General features: G+C 35.3%; 1 protein-coding gene across 3 annotated transcripts in view; it reads right to left on the bottom strand.

The window, feature by feature from the left end:
• Positions 1-858: 858 nt before the first annotated feature.
• LOC105044907 (calcium permeable stress-gated cation channel 1) overlaps positions 859-20876 on the bottom strand; it is a 28440-nt gene continuing 8422 nt past the window's right edge. For all 3 annotated transcript variants that reach the window (XM_073252433.1, XM_010922994.4, XM_073252432.1), the window contains 7 exons: positions 14919-15038; positions 14687-14767; positions 13912-14252; positions 12418-12663; positions 9498-9822; positions 4643-4876; positions 859-1345 (listed from right to left, as the gene is read on the bottom strand). In XM_073252433.1, the coding sequence (XP_073108534.1) occupies positions 1109-1345; positions 4643-4876; positions 9498-9822; positions 12418-12663; positions 13912-14252; positions 14687-14767; positions 14919-15038 (1584 nt within the window). In that variant the 3' untranslated portion in view covers positions 859-1108. The remainder of the gene's footprint in view (positions 1346-4642; positions 4877-9497; positions 9823-12417; positions 12664-13911; positions 14253-14686; positions 14768-14918; positions 15039-20876) is intronic.

The raw sequence follows: 20876 nt of genomic DNA, 5'->3' as shown, positions 1-20876 counted from the left end.
GATTTTCTCGGCTTGCCGCACTATATAGTGTTACAATTGTGGCAGTAAGTTTAGGCCATGTGTCAGAATAATCAGAAATCACAAAATTTATCCAGGGTATATCCTGCTTTCAATTAAGGCTAGAGATAGTTATCTAATTTATCTTCTTGAGCCGTTTAGGTGCTTCTGCACACCTCATGGTAGGTTGTTTGTCACCTTTGGCCAGAAGGTCTTAAGTAGCAACAATTTAATGAGTTAATGACAGTGGATAGAAGTGGGTCGGATAACTTAGAAAGCCTCTCGGCACTGCATGACTTGGGGGTCAGTCTCGGTCCGATAGTTTGGCTTACGATCCTTCCCAGTATATGCCGGTGCAAGCCTTGGACCATCCAGCAGTTACACAGGAAGTTGGAATAGTTCTAGTCGCCTAAAATCCAAAACTCGATGATTTTAAGGATTTCTTACGGTAGATGGCCTGCATGTATGTAAAGATATCGGCGTGCTGCTGCACAGGAAAATGTTCAACCAGCCTCACTGATCTCTGTCGAGAAAGGCAACTCCACAGGAACACTGAGCCATCATGGATGAGTCTCAAAATTGTGCACTCAGCAGTCAGCATCACCCTCGTGTCACAATTTCTAGACCAAGTATAATCCATTGGATCTGTGGTTGGGGAGCCAAGGAAAATCGACTCTGATATCCAATCAAGAAAAGCCTCCAGCTTTGGTACATCTCTCGGTGGTCTGTCCGCGGTGCCATGTAACATGCACAATGATGAAGCATCACAGTTCAAGTGAGATCATTTATTTTACATCTTCTATTGGAGAATGGCATGCATCACCAAGGCAACTGGACTATCAATTCATACTAAGCATATGATTGATTACGAATAACAGTTATATTTGGTGATTCCTTTCCATGTGAGACATCTCAAAGCAGTTCCATAACCTGGTATTGAAGCTACAGTTTGCATAATGCCGGATAGAAATATACAACAATATAATTTTGCTTCAAAGAAAACAGACAAATGCACATGCAAGGCTGTGCATTTGACCCATCCCACTTTCTATTGTGATACTAATGTACATGATAATATATATAACACATTGGCGTACGGTGCTATGCTACGCTATAGTTGGGGAGGTGATGATGAACCATCACATTTACTATGGGCTGGTGTATTCCTGCGAGACTGCCGCTTGGTGGGTACCAGGGTGTTGTCATATTCTTGCTCCTCTCCAATCGAAAAATTGTCGTCATCCTCCCCATCTTTGAACACTGGGTGTATGTATGCATTCAAAAGGTAAGCTTTCAAATCTAGGTTTGGTTCCCTGGCTTGTTCGACTGTGTCTTTCATCATTGCTTCCTGCAAAGGAAAATTCCAGCAATATTTCAGAATCAAGAACCTATAAACATTATCTTGCATGCATACCATAGAAAAACGATTCTGCATCAACCGAAAGACATCCCAAAGATGACCAAACAAAAATGACTAAACTCACATACTAGAGTCTGTCAGATTGTTCTGTATCTTGCTTTGATGCCCTTGATACTCAAAGGTTATGGTGATTTAACATGGTTTCAAGGAGGCCTGTATAAATTACAGGAGTTCCATCTGACCTGGGATTTGCCAGCAGCAGTATGGAACCTTAAGATTCTTTTGGAAATACTGAGTCTGCAATGGATGAAAGTATGAAACCTTAAACTTAAGCAGGAAAGCCCACAATACCAGATATGCTAAAAATACCAGATATGTTCTCCTCTCTCTTGCACCTTTGTCCCATTGCCCTTACATGCCTCTCTATCCAGCCAACAACTCAACCTTTCACGTACAACCAACCATTACCCACTCCTCCATCCTCTCTTTTTTATCTCTCTTTCTATGAGTTAAGCCTAGAGGGGCCAGCATGGTGCTGCTTGTCTCTTGCTTTGAGGAGACAGATGAGACCAGGTTAATGGTTGGGTTTAGTTTAGTTTAGTTCAGAAATTGAGATTTTTAGAATTTTAAAAATTATTTGAAATTATTACTGTGCCACTGATTTGATACTTGTGTTATTTTGAATTATCAGGTTTCAATGAACACCAACAAACAAATTAGATTATCAGGAATTTTTAAATATCTACTAGTTAAGTGACTGATGTGTTTTTAAAATAGTTTAATAATATTTATATCTATCTGATTAAATGGTCAAGCATGTTACTTTTATTTTTGGTATAAAAATTAAATATATATTGTGATACTTCTGTAAATAAATTAATTGGAATATATGATCTGTTCCAAATAATGGTTTTACAAGATGTTCTTGGGCAACTTGTGAAATCACTTTCATATATATCCTGCATGGCTATATCTATTCTGACCCCGCCAATAGGGATTATAAATTCATCCTGTCGACTTATAATCTGAGAAACTAGTTTCGACACCGCACCATTGGTGATTAGAATAGTAGTATTTGGGCGATTATCTGTTATCTGACCCATGCCACTGGGTTATGTGGCCGTAGCCAAATGTTTGATCTAGTATCAATTTTGGAAAAGCATACTTTAAAAAGAAAAAGAAATATTATTCTCCGATATTTGTTATTATTAGATTTTGCTCAATCAATTATATGTGTTTAGTTTTGTTGTAAATTAATATGCTTTGACCCACCTTAAAGTATTCTGTTGCTTACTGAGCTGGTGTAGCTCATCATTGTTCTTTCTTTGTTTTCAGATTCTGGATTTGAGGGAGCACGCTAGTTTGTCTAGAGCATTTAGAAGATCTTGACTTTTCATGATTAAAGTTATCTAGTTATCGATCTAAAATTATTATAAAATAATTAAGTTTATCTTTCAGTTAGCCTTGAATGTCGGTGGGGTCCGCCTTGTAGGCATGCAGTGTCTGTTACGTGCTCGATTCGGAGCATGACAGTAACAGATTGTGAAGAGGGTTAAATGAGGCTACAAAGGTCCCTCATCTCTCTCCAAGGGGTCAAAAACAATCCTGAGCTCTGACTTCGTGAGTATAAGAGCGGTGAATAATGGTGAATGGCTTAGCATATGCCAAAGCTAACGAGATGGCAGATGGGAGAAGATGTCAAGCACTAGTCCATGCTTTTCTCCCTTCTTTACTATCTTGCTTCCTCTGTCATTATCCCCATCTGCCTTTTTCTAACCTTCTTTGTTCTTCAGATTTTTTTCAATATTTTACTTCTATTTTTTAATTAATATCTATTTATGAATTTTATAAAATTTGCAAATACTAGTGTCCTAGGTGTCAGCTGGGCAACTACAAACTAACTAGGTGCTATGCAATACTGCAGCAACCCATATACCATAGCCAATATTTAGAACCTTGTGGGCAGTGGATGACTATTATCCTTGGGAATATTGTAGGAATTTTAATTTCTTGTTCATTACATTAGTTAAACAGCTAGAGATAGGCTTGGTTTCAGTGACTCATTCACATAGGGACCAACTATGTAAGGTGACCACAAGACAATGATAAAACCTTTTGCAATTGCTGGAGCAGTGACACCACATGAACACTTCAATTTGTCGTAGCATATTTTTTCACCGGATTGAGAACATGCCCAATTAATAACCACATTGTTAGGATAGATTTCACCATCATTATGTCAAAATCTTTGCTTTGCACTCCTAGAGAATACATGTTCTTAGTATCAATAATTGACACTTCGTTGACTGGTCCTATAGACCATGTCGTAAGTTTATATTAAGTGGTCTGTTTGGTGAGGAAAAAATTATTGTTAATTAGGTCATATGAGAACAAAGATCAACCACCTGATAAGGAAGATAAATAATTTGGGCAGGGCTGCAAGTTGATTGTATTGACTTGCTTCTGATCTGCAACCGATCCGAAACTAATCCAGTCCAATCCAAAAGGTTTTTGGGTTAGGCTTGGATTGGAAACTATGACACATTCCACATATGGATTGGATATGGATATGTAAGTTATCAATCCAAACCTGAAGGTACACCAGGAGCATAACACTGAAAGCATACATATGCTGTGATGCTCATCCAATAGTATAGGCTACTACAATATTCTCTAACTTCCCTTTTGTTCTTATGTTGTATCTCACAAGTCATCTAATTGCCAAAAGAACGTTAAGCATTTATTGCTTGTTGCATCACATTATAAAACTCTCCCCACCCCCCCCACCTCCTCTTTTTTTGGGTAAAAACCATATATATGTTTCTCTAACTAATGTTGTTTCTTATTGCGAACTTCATGTTTACAATTCCTATGTCTCATGCAAACATTTTCTGGCATGTCAACCATGTACAGGTGCATAGAGTATTTGCATATGACATGTACATGTGCATATAGCCACATTCTACAAACCTTACTCTTCCAAAATGACATCTTTAATATGTTGCTATTGTGCTATATGGGGAAGGTTAGATGTCAAGAAATAATAATGGGAATATAATATGATGGTGAGTGGATGAACAAAGTGCCCTTATAAGACATAAACTTCTATCTCTTCATTTTTCATATTAAGTACCTATTAGGAAGTCTATCAAACACAGACAATTGGTATCATCAAATTTGCATCATTTCTATGCACTTAATATCACTAAAAAGTAGGGGGGGGAATCTAAGACTGATTTACTTGCACTATTCATGAATATGATAATATTGTAACTATAGAATTACCTGAAGTGGATATATAACGAAAGCAGGTTCATAACGGTTCTTGCAAAACCTGTGAAACCATATGGTCAATATAGGAAGTGCAATGAGCAAAGGTGTTGACTGAGAAGCATGTTTTGTGCTTAGCAATCCAAGTAGAAGCAGCTGTGATATAATTAATGCAGTGATTATGCGACCATGGACATCTGGCCAGAAAGCTGCCCCACTCTCATATTCTTGATTGTAGACATTAATGATCTGGAATACAAACTTCTATTAGAAATATCGGGATACAAAGCTCAAAATTTCAACGGACCACTAATATGCATAATCAATAGTAAGCTGATTTCTATCCGCCATAAGAGTTATAACTGCAGAAAGAGTCCAGGCATGCCATTCTAGCTTCAGGAAAAATAACATTATTATACAAAGCTCAAAATTTCGATGAACCAGTAACATGCATATAAATAGTAGGCGGGTTTCTATCTGCTATAAGAGGTATAACTGCAGAAAGAGCCCAGGCACATCATTCTAGCTTCAGGAAAAATAACATTATTGAAGAAAGAGTCGTAGATCAGAATCATGATCTGGACAACAAATACCTCAAGTTTGTTGCATTAACATTTTTCATGTGGTTTTTGTTTTACTAAAATCATAACAAAGCGAATTTTCTTGCTTTCTTGCTTAATTATTATCTCTAATAACTTGTACTAGAAGTCATTTGACACTTAAAACAGTTGTCTTTAGTGAGCTCAGAGTGATATACAAAGATGATAATTAAGATTAGAAATCTTGCATGAAAATGGAAAAGTCCAACTCCCTCATGTAATTTGTTATTCCATAAGAACAATGAATACCTGATCAAAACTTATTAGGCAATGATGCACCATGGTTTCATCTTTACGGCATATACACCATGATCTTTATGCACTCCTCGGTACCATATTGAGTAATGTAGCTCATGCCTTTGGTGTTATCCTAATCTTACATAGTATAGTTCCTAGCCTCCCTCAGCAAATACTAAAGGCCCATTCTTTGGTGGATAAATATCATAGAATAGTTGGCCAACTTTTCCATCAACCAACTTACCCATATTCTCATGCTTCTCTAGATAGATAAGTTATATTTCCATGGGTAGCATTTACCCCTGAAATTGGGGCAAAGTCTAACCCACCTAAAAGATGGGTAAATTATTTTTCCCTCGACCGACAAAATAACCTTTTTATTTTGCTTCTAAAATACCCTAACCCTAATATTATTATTATTATATAATTATCTATAATTATATTATTATATAATAACATACTATCATATATATTACATAATATTATTATATTATATATAAAAAAGGGTATTATAGGAAGTATGGATATATCTTAACAAATTATCCGAAAAAGTATTAATACAAAAGAACATGGATAATAAATTCCAGAGCTATTTTTCAATGCATAAAAGCTTGATATGGCCTAAGTTCAACCTCCCTATCATAAGTCAACACATGGCAAGCAATATTAAGCAGATTTAAATTCTGGGCAGTTACAACTCCACAATTACAGGAATCCACATAAAGATGGTTATGACTCATCCCTTGATTTCCACCTCCAATTGTAATAGATCCATGCTCCCTCCTCTATATAAGCATAGCCAAGGGACCTCATAGCTACAAACTCTCATAGCTTATCCATCAACTCATACTATCATTATGCTATTCTTTCTTACAGGCCTATCTAACAACTTGCAGGTCCATGAGCCAAGCTACTAAAGCTGATGTCAAGCACTCCATGCCGAACAATCTGGGCAGATCACTCTACTTTAATCTTTTTTCTTATATTTTATTGTTTCTCTTATTGTTATTCCAAAGTCCCTTCTGACTTGAGAATTGGAGGATCCAATTGGAGCTAATTTGGCAAGCTCCTTTCTTCGTGTCGAGCAGGATTTCGGCATCAACAAAATGGCATCGTCTATGAAAAATCAAGAAGAAATCCCATTTTCTTTCTCTGTCAGATCTGAGCATCTTCAGCAACAATCTCACCATTGATGCATCCACAAGCACCTCAGTGTATCACATGTGCCTTGAATAGGTATTTGCACATCATGTGTGAATTATTTTATGATCTAACCACTTTTAAATAGTTTTAAATGCACAAGATCTAGCTTTCATTACTCCCGGTACCTCTAGAATTCAAGACCTAGATCCGTCCAGGCAAAAAGGTGGCTCCGGCCTTGCAGAAAAATTCTAGCTCAAGATAGGTTTGGGATCGCAAGTGGTGATATAACACCAACCAAGAGGAAAGTCTTAGTAAAAACTAGGCTCAGATAAGAGGAAACATGCCCAACTCAACTATCTAGGTGCTAGATATCCAAAAGCCCAACCAAGATCCAATGAGCTAAACTCCTATAACCCAACCTCTTTAGGTTGGGAGAATAGAGGCCCTGGGATAGGAAGTCGACCTCGACTTCACTAAGCTAACCTCAAATACAGACATCATAGCAATAAGGTACGAGCAAAAATTAGAATTGCTTTCAATAACACTCAAAACATTGGATCATAAAATAGGTCAATAAGCAATATGACTACTTTCTTCGCCCAAGCTGAAGAAAACAGCTCAAACTTGGAAGTAGGAGTATGTGATGTAAAATAAATTCAAACTCCCTATCATAGATCAACATGCGGCGAGCAATTTTAAATAGATTTAAATTTTAGGTGGTTGCAGCTCCACAATTACGGGAATCTGCATAAGAAGGATGATTATGACTCATAAGGAAGGAGGTTATGTTTCATAAGGATTTTTATGATTTATAAGGATGTTTCATAATTAAGCCTTCAATGCATTGTTAACCTTGTATTTATTATTATGCAATTGCATTAATCATACGAGATAGGACTTACATTTTTTATGAGATCGATCATGCAATGTCCAATATGCTGTCGATTTAATATGTAAGAAGTCTACCATCCTACTACTAGTCTTGTATCCCATGTTGATTATCATTCAATGATTTCAAGAATTATTGTTGATATAACAAGATTGATAATCACAATTAGCATTTGAAGTGCTAGCATAACCAATTCTGAAGCTCACAAAACTAGCCATACATAATAAATTTAGTAGGCATTCATTTATTTAGCACCTTTTATGGTCATAAATTTATTTTTGGCCAATTTACTGCTATGCAATAAAGTTTCAAATCTTGGTTTTATGAGAATGTATGTCATCTGCCACACTCAAATAATTGAGCAAACTGACCGTCGGTATATTCCTTTCATGAAAGTTTTCAAGGTTAGCTACGTTAAATTGAACAAAATGTTAGGAATATCTAGCATTATTTGAGTGTGATAAAATAATGCAGTATTGCAATTAATAGATTTGAGCCAAGTGTTCAAAAATATGTGCAAAATACCTTTGTTAAACATATTAGGTTAATGTAACTCAAGTAATTAATTTCTAGTATTAACATTGTGATGGATGGTCCAGAAATGCGAATAGCCTCATGATATGTAGGATAACTTTTTTTGTAATCAAGCTGGCTTGTGTCATCTGCAAGAGAAAAATATGCAACTAAGGCCCTCATGGATTATATGATCATAAGTTAAAATAGTGGGATCAAACATTATGATATTGTGCCCTCACAACCAAGTTGGAGATTGGAGGCTGTCACGTCAAAATCCTGATGTGTCCAATCACAAATAGATATTGACCGATTGATAGAGTTGTTGATCCATGATAAACAGGCCATTTTAATTCAATGATTATTTCTTTTGTAATACTAGTGATTTCAGTGCCACATCCATGAAAACAATGTGACCAAGCATCATGAATGTTTGAATGTCCAAGCAATTTTATACACTGGCTAATATAGATCTATTTAGGTATGTGATGAACATTTAATCTTAGGAAAATGTCTGCATTCATGGTAAAACCAGGCCAAAGGATCATCAATTCAACAACACTGGCTTGTGAATACAATGTTTAGAACAAGATCAACCAAGTTCTCCTCTAATAACATCAAGAAAATTTAGGTCTCATCCATTGGTAGCACAAATCTGACATTTTAGAATGGAAATAGGCCTAGGATGTGTAAAGGAAGGAAAGAAAAGAAAGAATTACAAGAATTAGGCTCAAGGAGTGAAGATAATAGATAGCCACCTAATGAGGATCAATGACTATGAATATCCCATATTAAGATGTCGGCTGCAAATAGACTGGACCTAGTCAGCTTGAGACCAATCACATCTAGACAAGAAACAAAATGGTGCTAACAGCCACTACAGATGTTAACAATGGAGCTGGTTAATCTAATGGCCATCCAGCTAACAATCCTCATTGTTGCACTTCTTTCCTTTCACATCTAATGTGCTTCCATCTTGGGCTCAATTTCTCTCAATCTTTTAGCACCAAGCTTCGCTATGAGACATCATGCCTACCATATGCAACTAAGTGCAACCTATTCAGTACCAAGTTTCTTTCAACATGTACTCCTTAAGGTATTTATTATTTTCATGACTGATCATACCAGTCACTTTTTAGATATCCGAAATGTACTCCATGCAACCACACCTTCATGATTCATTAATCTAGTATGACGCAGCAAATAATCTTCCATAGCCATAAAAAGATGTCCAGATCAAGGTTTGAAATATGCTTGCATTGAATCTCCAGCAAGTTTACTGTTCACGAAAACAGTGGTCATAATTTATGTTCAAGTTCCTAGAAAATGATGCAATTGAACTCCATCAGAAGTTAAAAAGCAATATAACTTAGAATGAAACATAAAATTATGTGATATATAAGCTAGACAACCATATGCATAACTAAGACAATTTTCATGTAAAAGTTTTGCAGCAGATTAAGCAGGGTAATAATATTGAGTTGCCTACCTGATGACGGAAAACGACATATGCCAGACCAAAAAATATTATGATGAAAGGAAGTAAGAATGGTGTGACCACAGCATAGACAAGGCCAAGTAAGAAATATAGCTGTATTTGAGGCTCAGATGAACCAAAATCAACACTTCCTGGATCCATTGCTTCTTCCCTATCCTTTTCAGTCTTTACCAAGAAAAAATTCTTCAAGTGGTAAATTATTAGAGGTTTCAATCTTAAAATTTCCCCAGCAATTCCAGCCCAACCATCAACCATGATATAGGTTATGAAGAAAGTTGCTTTCATTGGAATAGACACACCTATTGTTTTTGGAATTCTGCATAAAAAGACCAAATATGAAGCATGAAGACATGGCAAGATTTATATAAATAACATGTTGAAATAAATTTTGATTGACAGACCATGATCCCTTGATTTAACAAAAGGGAGATGTAGTGAGTTTTGCTATCACGAATTGTTCCCTACTAATAATTGTTGTAAGCAATTACCAAATCACATGGAGTATATTCTATGAAGCACTTCAACTATTATAAGATCCATTATTACAATTGTTGGCATGGGCATTAGAACCTTAGACACAAATATACCTAGATAAGTAAAAATAATTTAGCTCGTAACTTCCACCACAAAAAAAAAAGAAAGAAAGAAAACAATACAAAAATTTCAGAAAGCCACTAAAATTGCACTATGATGAATCTAGATTTTTTTTTTTTAAGCAACTTAATAAACCTTTCTCCATTACTCAACTCAGGAATTAGACCCTATAAATAACATAATCTAGTTTAAAATAACATGAAAAGCCATACTTCATTCATATCGATATTAGTTGATTCAAAACAGTAGGAAGATATAAAATCTCTAGGACAATCCTTCCTGTAGACCCATAATAATTCAAAAATCTGATGTTTTCCAATGAAACATCATCCTGCTTATCCATATATCCATACCCAAAGATTCAGGTCTCATAAGGACGTCCCATGGGATACCAAAATGGGGCACCATCCCATGTGTCGGGATAGGGCCATCTTGCTAGCATCCCAGCATCCCAATCGGGACGTCTTGGGACATCTCCTATTCCAAGTATTAGGACGGCGGCCCGTCCTCTTCCATGGGAAAATTAGGATAGCCCCATCATATCAAGATACTTCGTCAGTAGAGATTCAAGTGCATAATACCAATAATAACTAACAATTCTGATGATTTAACTTGTTGACTTAGTCCAAGAGGACTTCACTAGTGCACTCATTACTTCTTTGTACATCAGAATCATTAGGTGGCAATCGTTTGAAAAAACATTCAAGTTCATTAGGAGAATGTTGCGATTTTTATAGGAGGAGACCAGTTATAGATCACTTAGCTATCAACATCCATCACACAAATCATATTCTCCATAATTAAAGCACACCAATTCAGATCTGGTATAGATAGTTCCTCTTCTCCGCATCTTAATTATTCATGCATATCCATGTTGAGCCTAATAATTGATAGAAATCATCACAAGCTGCATAATCAGCATTACAACTTTTCAGTCACAGTACATTTTTCTAATCACTCATGTCTTTAATTAAATTATCATTGCTTGAAGCATGACCTCTACTCCATAATCATCATTCGACAATTCTGACTACCTAGCTCCTTTATATGTACGTAAAATACCTTCTTTGCTTCATGAAGTATTGTCATAGCAACCTTTGTAATATAGTCACAAGTCTAATTCTCCATCATAAAAATAATGGTTTTCAATATCCAGATTCCCACGTTGTATGTCTGGAAAGGATTTATATTTTCAACTCTAAAGTCTACCAACTTATTCTTGGCAAGTTGCAATTCAGTGTCATTTCTTCTTTGCATCACAAATATATTTTGTTTTTCCGGAGAAAATCATCACTGTATAGCTCACCTGCTCTACTCATGAAGGTCACAAGATGCTCCTCGAGCATGTATAACTGCTGTTCTATTGTAGGACTCTGCAACCTTAAGAAAATGAACCTTGTTGTGTTCCTATTTCTGGACATTGGTATATCATATGCCTCTCAGCTCCTCAACATTTTCTGCCTACATAGCCACTTAATTCACCACCAACAACCATCTTCCCCCTCCATAAACCCATTTTTGGGCTCATCAATATAAGCATCTAAATAAATCTCAATAATGTATAAATTTTTTATATAATATCAAGATGGTCTTTTAATTTTTCATCACATAACTTGCATGATACAGATTTACTTCCACAGTAATGTCATTTGCATCTACTGTCATCTAATCAGATCCCCTGCATATCAAGCTAGAATATAAGGTTTGATTGACCAAAAAAAGCTGACAGGTGTAATGTTCATCTTTTAAAATTGCCTTTCTATTACATTTTCTCTCAAGAAAACATTGTTCTATCATGGATTCTATAATTTCCGATCAAACTCTGATCCAATAGAAGAATAAATATTCAAAGACATGGATTATATAGTTCTTAGTCAATTCCTTGTTCAACAGAGGAAATAAATATTCAAATGAGATATGTTTAGCATGGGATCTGGATTTGGTAGCATATAAACATCATAAATAGTGACCCATAGACAAAATTTTATGTTTCAGAGCACTAATGTGCACGCATATGCTTGTGCATGTGTGTGTGAGAGAGAGAGAGAGTTACATATTCACCAATTGATATTTCTATTTTTCAGACTATCAATGATTCTTACAAGTTGTTATCCTTGTAGAGGGAATGGGGTAAAGATCCATAAATTGTTGATATGGAACTCAAAGCTAATGAAGCCACTACTCTTGATGCACAACCATGGCCAAAAAAAGTGGTACCTCCACATCATCAACTTTTAACAACAAGAGATTTTACAAGTAATTTTACAAAGTTTCAGAGATCCATTTATCTAGTAAACGAGAAGGTGCAAACACATACTCAGTTGCCGACTGATGAATAAAAGTATCCAGTTGCTCAAATGCAGTTCCAGCGATTATGCTCCCTAGAAACACATTTACAAGTAAGAAGAGGTAATACTTGGATGCAGATCTTCTCTCCAAAGCCGACAAGGATATAAATCCTTCAAACTTGGACATGAGCATCAGTATTGTTGGCAGAAATATAAGAAAGATCTTCAGAGCGATTCCAGGAAGAAAACCTTGGATGAATGACTTAATAATGTGCCTGTGCAAAAGTCAAATGATGTTCAATGAAAGTGAAAGATGTAGAGTAACCTTGCAATCATAAAACAGATTTATGAAACTCCAAGCATATTATTTAAAGCTAGACATCATAATTCATATAATAATTCTTTGTTCCCATTAATTTTCTATAAGAAACTTTCCATTAAGCAAAAGGAAAATATGCACAGAGTTCAGAAAAATAGTTTTAACAACAATAACGATGAAAAAAAGAAAAATCAAGAACAGATGAGTGCAACAATCTGCTACCCAGGGCATATATACGCATACTCAAGGATTTAACTGATCTAGAACAGTAGCCAGAATGACAATCTCCATGCCAACACACTAAAAGAATTTTTTTTGGAAAAAGAAAATAAAATTTTTATCTTGGTTTTGACCTATCAACTCATTTTGTTTTGGCACTGGTCAGCGTGGACTGGCACAGGGCAGCACCTAAATTCCTGCATATACTATAAATTGTATGTTTTACATAGGCATCTGAACAATTGTGACAAGCTACTGTTCAAACTCATGCAATATTATAGGCAATGACCAACTTGGTTATGGAGGTGCAACAGTTAAAGATTGAAAAGGCAATGAATAACCAACTATGTTGCCCCCTTAGAATGTGTCCCCTTTCCTCTAGGATCTCCTATGCCAATGAACCATATTGTGCTTTTTTACTTCCATGTCCTGATTACGACCAGTAATTGTAAGTTAAAGAAATATTTAGAGATAGAAAATTGTGATTTTATGAGTCTAGCTTTCTAAGATTATTGTATATTTTAAATTTGGGATTTTAGCAATGTTTTATCTTTTCTTTTTTTAGTATTACAAAATCCCAAGAAATAAGCATGCTTTTTGGATCAATCCAGTTTCTTTAATATTTTTTTTAAAACCTGATTATTCCTTTTGCTTTATTTTTTAAACTTTGCATCCATGATGCAGATATCCCAAGTTCAATTATCCAAAGTGTACAGCAGGCCACATGCATATGGCCTCAATCTTGGAGATTCTTCATAACTTTTGCTAAAAAGGAAGGAAAATCATTCAATAATATCACATTCCATAGCTGCTTATGGAAGTAAACTGCAGCAAAATTACAGGATAAGAAAGACAACATGGAAAATGAATATGAGATGAGATTAAATGATGTAAGTGCAAGTAAGAAAAATAACCACAAAACGAAGTAAGGAACAGAAAAAAAGAAAAAGGAAGCATGAGACCTTAAAGGGTGCTATTTACTTACACTTCAATAATGTGCTTTAGAAAGGGAACAGCCTTCTCGATCCCCTCAATATTAGCAAGAGATTGCACGAATGCTATTGGTATCATGAAGAAGAAGGTAAGAAAGAAGAATGCTACTGCTATAATCAACCTTCGAACTGTGAGGGAAACAAAAGGAATGGGTAAATTTTTCCAATATACATCACGAGGTTCTGGAGCCCACTTAGTTAACCATAGGGTTGGATTACGGGTTTGTTGTGTCTGCGCACAAACAGCTGCCCCCCATCGTGTTCGAAAAGAAACAAATGCCACTGGCATAACAGATTTAGGGTTCTTTTTAACCTTTTCACGTTCTGTGGCCTCCTGAACATAACATTGCCCATAAAACAGCAATGATAAGTTTTCTATGAAAAAATAACAAGCATATATTTTATTATTTAAGCAACATACTGGCAAGGACTGAACGAGGCCTCAATCATTAAACTATGACTGCCTTATGCTATTTGTAAAACCATATGAACCAAAAATAAAACATAATGTAAACACACCTAGAGATGAAAGTCACTTGTTTTACTTCTCATAACACATAGGTTTTGCAAGAAAACAAAGTGCAATTTCATATAAACTGATTTTCTTGATAAGATAAATCTATACACAAGAAAAACAGTTCAACAATGCCTTCATGAACTAGTAAATATGATTTTATAGTAATCATGAAATGTATATCATGATCCTTTCCATCAAAGTTTTCCAAGAACAACCATTATGCAAGGAATATGGGATGTAGTACTGCTTACTTCCTTAGATAGCCTCTCAATCTCAGATGTATAGAATTCTATTGCATCCACCTTCTTACCACATAGTCCAAGAAAACCAGTCTGATGAAACAAAACAAATTCAAATAAAATATGAATCTTCCAAGAGACGTAACAAATGTTTGTTATTATCAATATCAACATAAAAAAGACAATAAAATGGCACAAGATAGTAACCAAAAATAAAGCAAATAACATCATTTGCACAAATAACCTTTCGAGTTGGCCTTTTAGATGGATTCCGATCATATTTGAGTTGATAGTAATCAAGCCAGTTCTGCATATTTTTTTTCTCTTCGACCAGCTTAGCAAGTTTGTTTGCATTATACACAACCTACAAGACACAGTCCATATGAGAAACAACAAAAATCACAAATAACCTAAATTGCGTCAATGAATAAAATGTAAAACATGACAAACACAATACATGTCAAAATTTAGCAATTTATAATGGACCTGAAACATATAAAATGAAAAGATAGGTCTACGATCTTATATGACTAGGCTTTTGAAACGAATATCAAGACTCTAATCAAAAGCAAACATCCCCTACTGGATAAGATTTTTTAAAAATAAGAAGACTCGAATACTCTTAATAGAGTTTTCGATATCAAGACTAAGGCCTAGACAACTGAGGAACTAAATCAAATTGTCTATGAGAATTTTGCACCAAGAGGAGAATAAATATAATGCAAATCCTGGAGTGTAAAATCAGATCAAATGCCATGAAAAAACAAATTCAACATGGGTGAGAAACCCACAAGAAAGCACACACAGAAATACACACATGTACATGTGATATAACTTTATATGCACAAAAAAGACAATATCCTCAACACTCTCTAAAATCTGTGAGAAAGTGATGCAGGAATCAAACATGATAAATAATTAGTTCTCTAACATGCCATCCACCTTGATCAAGGCAGATTGTATACTTCCGGTTTGCCTAATATGAATTTAAGGCAAAAGTTAGCATGGTACCGCATCAAGAAATTGCTATCGCTCTACAGTTAAATTAACGAAGTACAAGGCAATGATGGCAGAAAGAGTAACCATCTGTTCCAATGAAGCGTTAATTGTAACTTGCTATCAGCCTGAATAAAAAGCAGAGCAAGTATGATATCCAGGTCCATGAAATGACAATTGACTTGAGCAAACTTGAAAGTTATAAGCCATCGATTAACACTGGACCTTAGTCCTACATCTAAGGGAAAATGATCCACTGCTTACTGTTACTCAAGAGAGAGAATATGCAATTCAATGTCTCATTGTTTGCAAATGCCATTCATTTGGATCAAATCCAAAAAACACCTATATAGGAATGAAAGTCCAGTAGAAGTATTGGCTCCAACGAGCAAGCAGACCAGGACAGTGCCTCCAAGACACTGAAGGATGTAAAAGAAGATCAGTGCGGTGCGACGTCGAAGGATATAAAACAGAGTCCCATTTCTGCACAGTAAAGTACATTGTTGAACCGACTGATAATATGAATAACATGCAAAATGTCTGACAAAGGACAGCCAAAGGAAGATGACTCTACCTAGCAGGTAACAACTGTCAAGATCTAGAAGGAACAGGAGGATCACCAGACACTTCATCAGACTATCAGTCAAGTTATTGTTTACTAGAGCAGCATGACTGGTTGGACTAGACTTTTCCTTATGCTTTGACCGGCACCCATAAAAGAAGGCAATGGAAAAGCAGAATTTGTCATAAAATGGAGGACAAAGTCAAAATGAGTACATTGATTGCTCATAAAGAGACAAGCCAAAGTTATTACTGATGCAAATGGTCTGCAACATAGACTACAGCAGGTTAGCTTGGTTTAAGTAAGGGTCAGTTAAATAATAAGAAAATCAAAAAGCTGTATACCACCATCACCAAATAAAAAAGATTGGACTTGCCCATAATGATGCTAGTTAAGCAACAAGAAACGCAAGGAATGTGCATCCAAGAAAAGTACAGCAGTGTAGAAAGCCTAAAAGGTAGTGGAATTCCATATCTTCCATCAAAGCATTTTTAGGCAGTAGATCACCCACAGACATATAAGAATATAGTAGTTGAGGAAATTCCAGTGACACGTTGCACTTATTTCTAAATCATGCTAACCCCTAAACACTCCTGAGACTTCCAATAAATTTTTTGATCAAAACTGATAATTCACATCATAATATGTCAGCAAGGACAATAGTTCAATAAAAGTTATAATATATATGGTCTTTCATTCTATGCACCAGGGTTTGCCGTACCGGACCGAACTGCTCGGTACGGGGCGTATCGAGCCGGACCGATCCCTTACCGGTCCGGTTCGGGCCTGTTTTTCGGAAAACGACCCCGAACCGCCCGGTTCGGTGCAGTTCGGGCCCATACCGCTCGGAATCGGGCGGTATAGCTCGGTTCGCCGTCGGTTCGAGGTGAACCAAACCGTACCGCCCAGAAGACCATTTCACATGGGGGAGGGGGGAGGGGGGAAGGTGGGGGCCTTTTCACGTGGTTGGGGGGAGGGGGGAGAGAAATGGGCGTGGCCCACTTCACATGGGGGGGAGGGTCTGGTGCTTTAATAAGCACCAGGCCTTCGGTGTTCTTTAAGAGTTCTCAGAGAACACCCATGATCGTGGGCAACTTAATCGTTGAGACCTCCAAAAAATTAGAAAAGAAGGCAAAATTTTGTGAAATTGGAATGACTTGAGAAGAGGCTGATCTTTGGCCGGAGGTAAGATAATCTGTTATTTTATTAGTAAATATTTTTTTTTGTTGTTAGAAATAGGATAAAAATGAGGTAAAATAAAAATAGAAGAAAATCATGCCAAAATCTTATGATTTTGGTATGATTTAATTATATGTGATAGATCTTTGGAAGATCTACACGATGACACCAAAATTATTATTTTTTGTTAATTATATATTTTTTAAATATTTTTAAATATGTATTTATTTAAAAAATAAAAATAAATAAATTTTAGGAAAAAAAATTCGAGTTTGGGAATCATGTTTAGAATGATTCAAGCTACTTAAATCTAATTTCAAATTTTTTTTTCAAATATTTAAAATTAAAAAATTATTTTTTTAATTATTTAAATTAAAAAAAATTAATTATAAAATAAAAAAAATTTATAATTTAAAAATATTATTTGAAGCATATAACATATTTATTTTGAATTTATAAGTTTTAAAATAATTATTAAAATTATTTTAAAATTATATATAATTATTTTAATTATCATTAAACTATCGTGTTTTGTTATACTTGCATATATTTTAATTATATATATATACTGCGGACGATCTTGCACGTGGAGTAGGGTCCATGGATGTATCTGGATCATCCTCGCATTGTGGATCCTATTATCCACAGCCACCTTATGATCCATATGCATATGGTGCATCCGAGGCATCATCTTCTAGTGGTTACTACCCTATGCAGTCTGGAGCATCTTACGGATCAGATTTTGCTACTGGCATATTTGGATGAGCTCCTCCATAACCGTACCATCATCTCGAGGATACTTCTCAGAGTCAGAATTTTAGCGAGAGATCTGAGATGTCTTACAATTCAGAGAGGATGCCTTATGGGATGATGAATATTCGAGAGTACGGTGCAGCTTGGCTAGAGGATTGGACTGATATCCCTTCAGACTATGTTGATGATCCAGACATCTACGAGCGTCACAGACACTCGATAAGAAATTAAATGCAGAGTACATCTTAAGGTTCGTATATCAGTTATTGCGCTTTGTACTTAAATATTTAGATACATTTTAATACATATTTTATATATTTTTTCTTTAGTTTTAAGATGACATAGTTGAAATATAATGTAAATAAATATATGTTTGAAATTTTGGATCAAGAGTCTTTGTACCGCAACCTAACTCCAAATTGAACTCAAATATGTCAATAATATGCAATATAATGCCATATTGAGGTTGTATTTATCAATTATTTACTTCAAAAATCCAAAAAAAAATTAAAAATCGAAAAAAAATAGTGTACCAGTACCGAACCGGTACGCCTAAGCATACCATGTGTCGGTACGGTACGGTACCGGTACCGTACCGGTCCGGTACCAGCACGCCGTCCGGTATCAGTACAGCGAACCTTGCTATGCACCAATGTATTATTTCTTATCATACAGTTGCCACATTCATTAATTGAAATAAAGACAGCTTTATTGTTATTCATATAGAAATACTTTGTTAATAATACCATGCACTTTTCCTTAAGAGTGTTAAAATTCCTTGACCTTCCACCATAATCCACTCCAACTTAAAATACAAACTACTTATACGAAACCAACAATCACTGGAATGAAATTATTAATTCTTTCAAAAACCAAAGAGCTAAAAATACCATAAATCTTTCAAAATGAGAGCATATACTCTGAAGGGCATTTCATAAATTCATATGATGCGACCACTCAGAACTAAATCCCAAAAGCTTCCAATAACCACATAATATTATTGACATCACCATATTCATATTGGCATAGGAAGAAAGTCTTTATATTTCTTTTCTTTTGCATTTTTTGGATTTGTTTTCAGGTGGAGTTTTATAGAGTCATTAAAATATTCCAGGTTGGTTGATCCAATTTAGGAGTCCATGATATGCCTTGACCATTACGATAAGCTGCATATTTATCTAGGAAGTTATACTATTAAATTTATTGGAGTAAGTCCCATCATTGATCGCCAAAGTATGTCTTAATGAACCTGCTTTCATCATAAAGATGTCGAGAGTACTTGTAGGATTTAAAAAATCTTGTTTAATGATTATATTTGTGGTAAAGTCAAGTGTACATTAATGAATGTTAAAGAATTGATAAGTTATTTCAAACAAATTAACTCTCTTTTTGGTGGAGTCCACATTTCCGTTCTCATCTCCTTCACTTTCTTTCTTCTTTCAGTTGCTACCCCTGACTTGCAAAGCAATTCCTATTCAACAGTTTGCATCACATATTTTTTAAACATTATTGTGCTTCTCTCCTCAGCAGGTTCTAAGATATCTTAGGAGGCCCCATGAGTTAGTAACAAAAATTCTCAACCTTAAATTAGATTGAAGGAGATTATGACAATATAAACATATACCAGAATAGCTGCAGTAATATCCATAATATATATAAATTTCTCATGTCAATCAATATACAAGATCACTCACTTAAATCTAGTATGGAAAGGGTTTTGGTACATTTTACGTGCTAGATAAATGGGTCAAGTTCAGTCTACTTGCCCTGGTTTATAAAAAACATTCGATGCTGTCATCCAAAATCAATTAAATGAGTTCTCTACAACTCATGTATAGGCTTTCAGAATTTTATATTATGTGTACTCATATGCATGGAAAAAGGAAATATTTTAACTTATTAATAACTTTACATCTCATTGATAAAATATCTAAAATATCCAATTATGGCTTTATAAGGTCACCTCTCCAACGGATTTTATCGTTTGACAGATCCAAGCTAACAAACCTATGGAATAATGTGCCTCCAACCAGCACATTATCTTCTATTTTACATGTTTGTAGCTCCATACAAGTTAATATCAACAATCAAATTCATTAGTGTAGGTATGGTTAACATTATTTCCCATATTTTGCATTTTGGGATTTGAATGATAGACAATGAAGGTGTGATCCAAAGATTTATTACTCGGGGACCACAATGTTGCTGGATTCTTGATTAATGGAGTGTCAACATTTTTTGTCGCTTCAAGATATTCCCACCATAGAAATCCAAACCTAAAGGTGGCCAACAGTGACAGGCTTTATTCATTTTCTTTTCTTCATTAGCGGTCACCCTAACAAGTAAAACACACAGGCAAGAATGCTATGGATTAAATGTTGACTCATTTGGTATGACGTACGAACAATTTTGCTTTTTCACTCTCTCTGTTAGCTGATGCATGTTGCTTGTTAATCTTGCCGCCACTTGTATGCTTCACTCCGCTTGGTCTTCAACATTACTTTGGATGGGCCCTCAGTCACAAAATCAAATTTCCCTTTTGCATCTAAGATTGGATATTTGCAAAAATCACTCCTTAAGAATGAATATGAAAGGTTACCTCTATATAAACATGTTTCAGCAAAATGATGTAGATGGCATTAAGTGTAAAGGTACACTGCACCTTGGAAACACAACTATTTTATGCGAACAATATAAAAGATGTCATATAAG

The sequence above is a fragment of the Elaeis guineensis genome, chromosome 2, assembly GCF_000442705.2.
Source record: "Elaeis guineensis isolate ETL-2024a chromosome 2, EG11, whole genome shotgun sequence".
Classification (NCBI taxonomy): Eukaryota; Viridiplantae; Streptophyta; class Magnoliopsida; order Arecales; family Arecaceae; genus Elaeis; species Elaeis guineensis.
The sequence above is the reverse complement of the archived record's forward strand: the minus strand, read 5'-3'. Positions and strand labels throughout refer to the sequence as shown.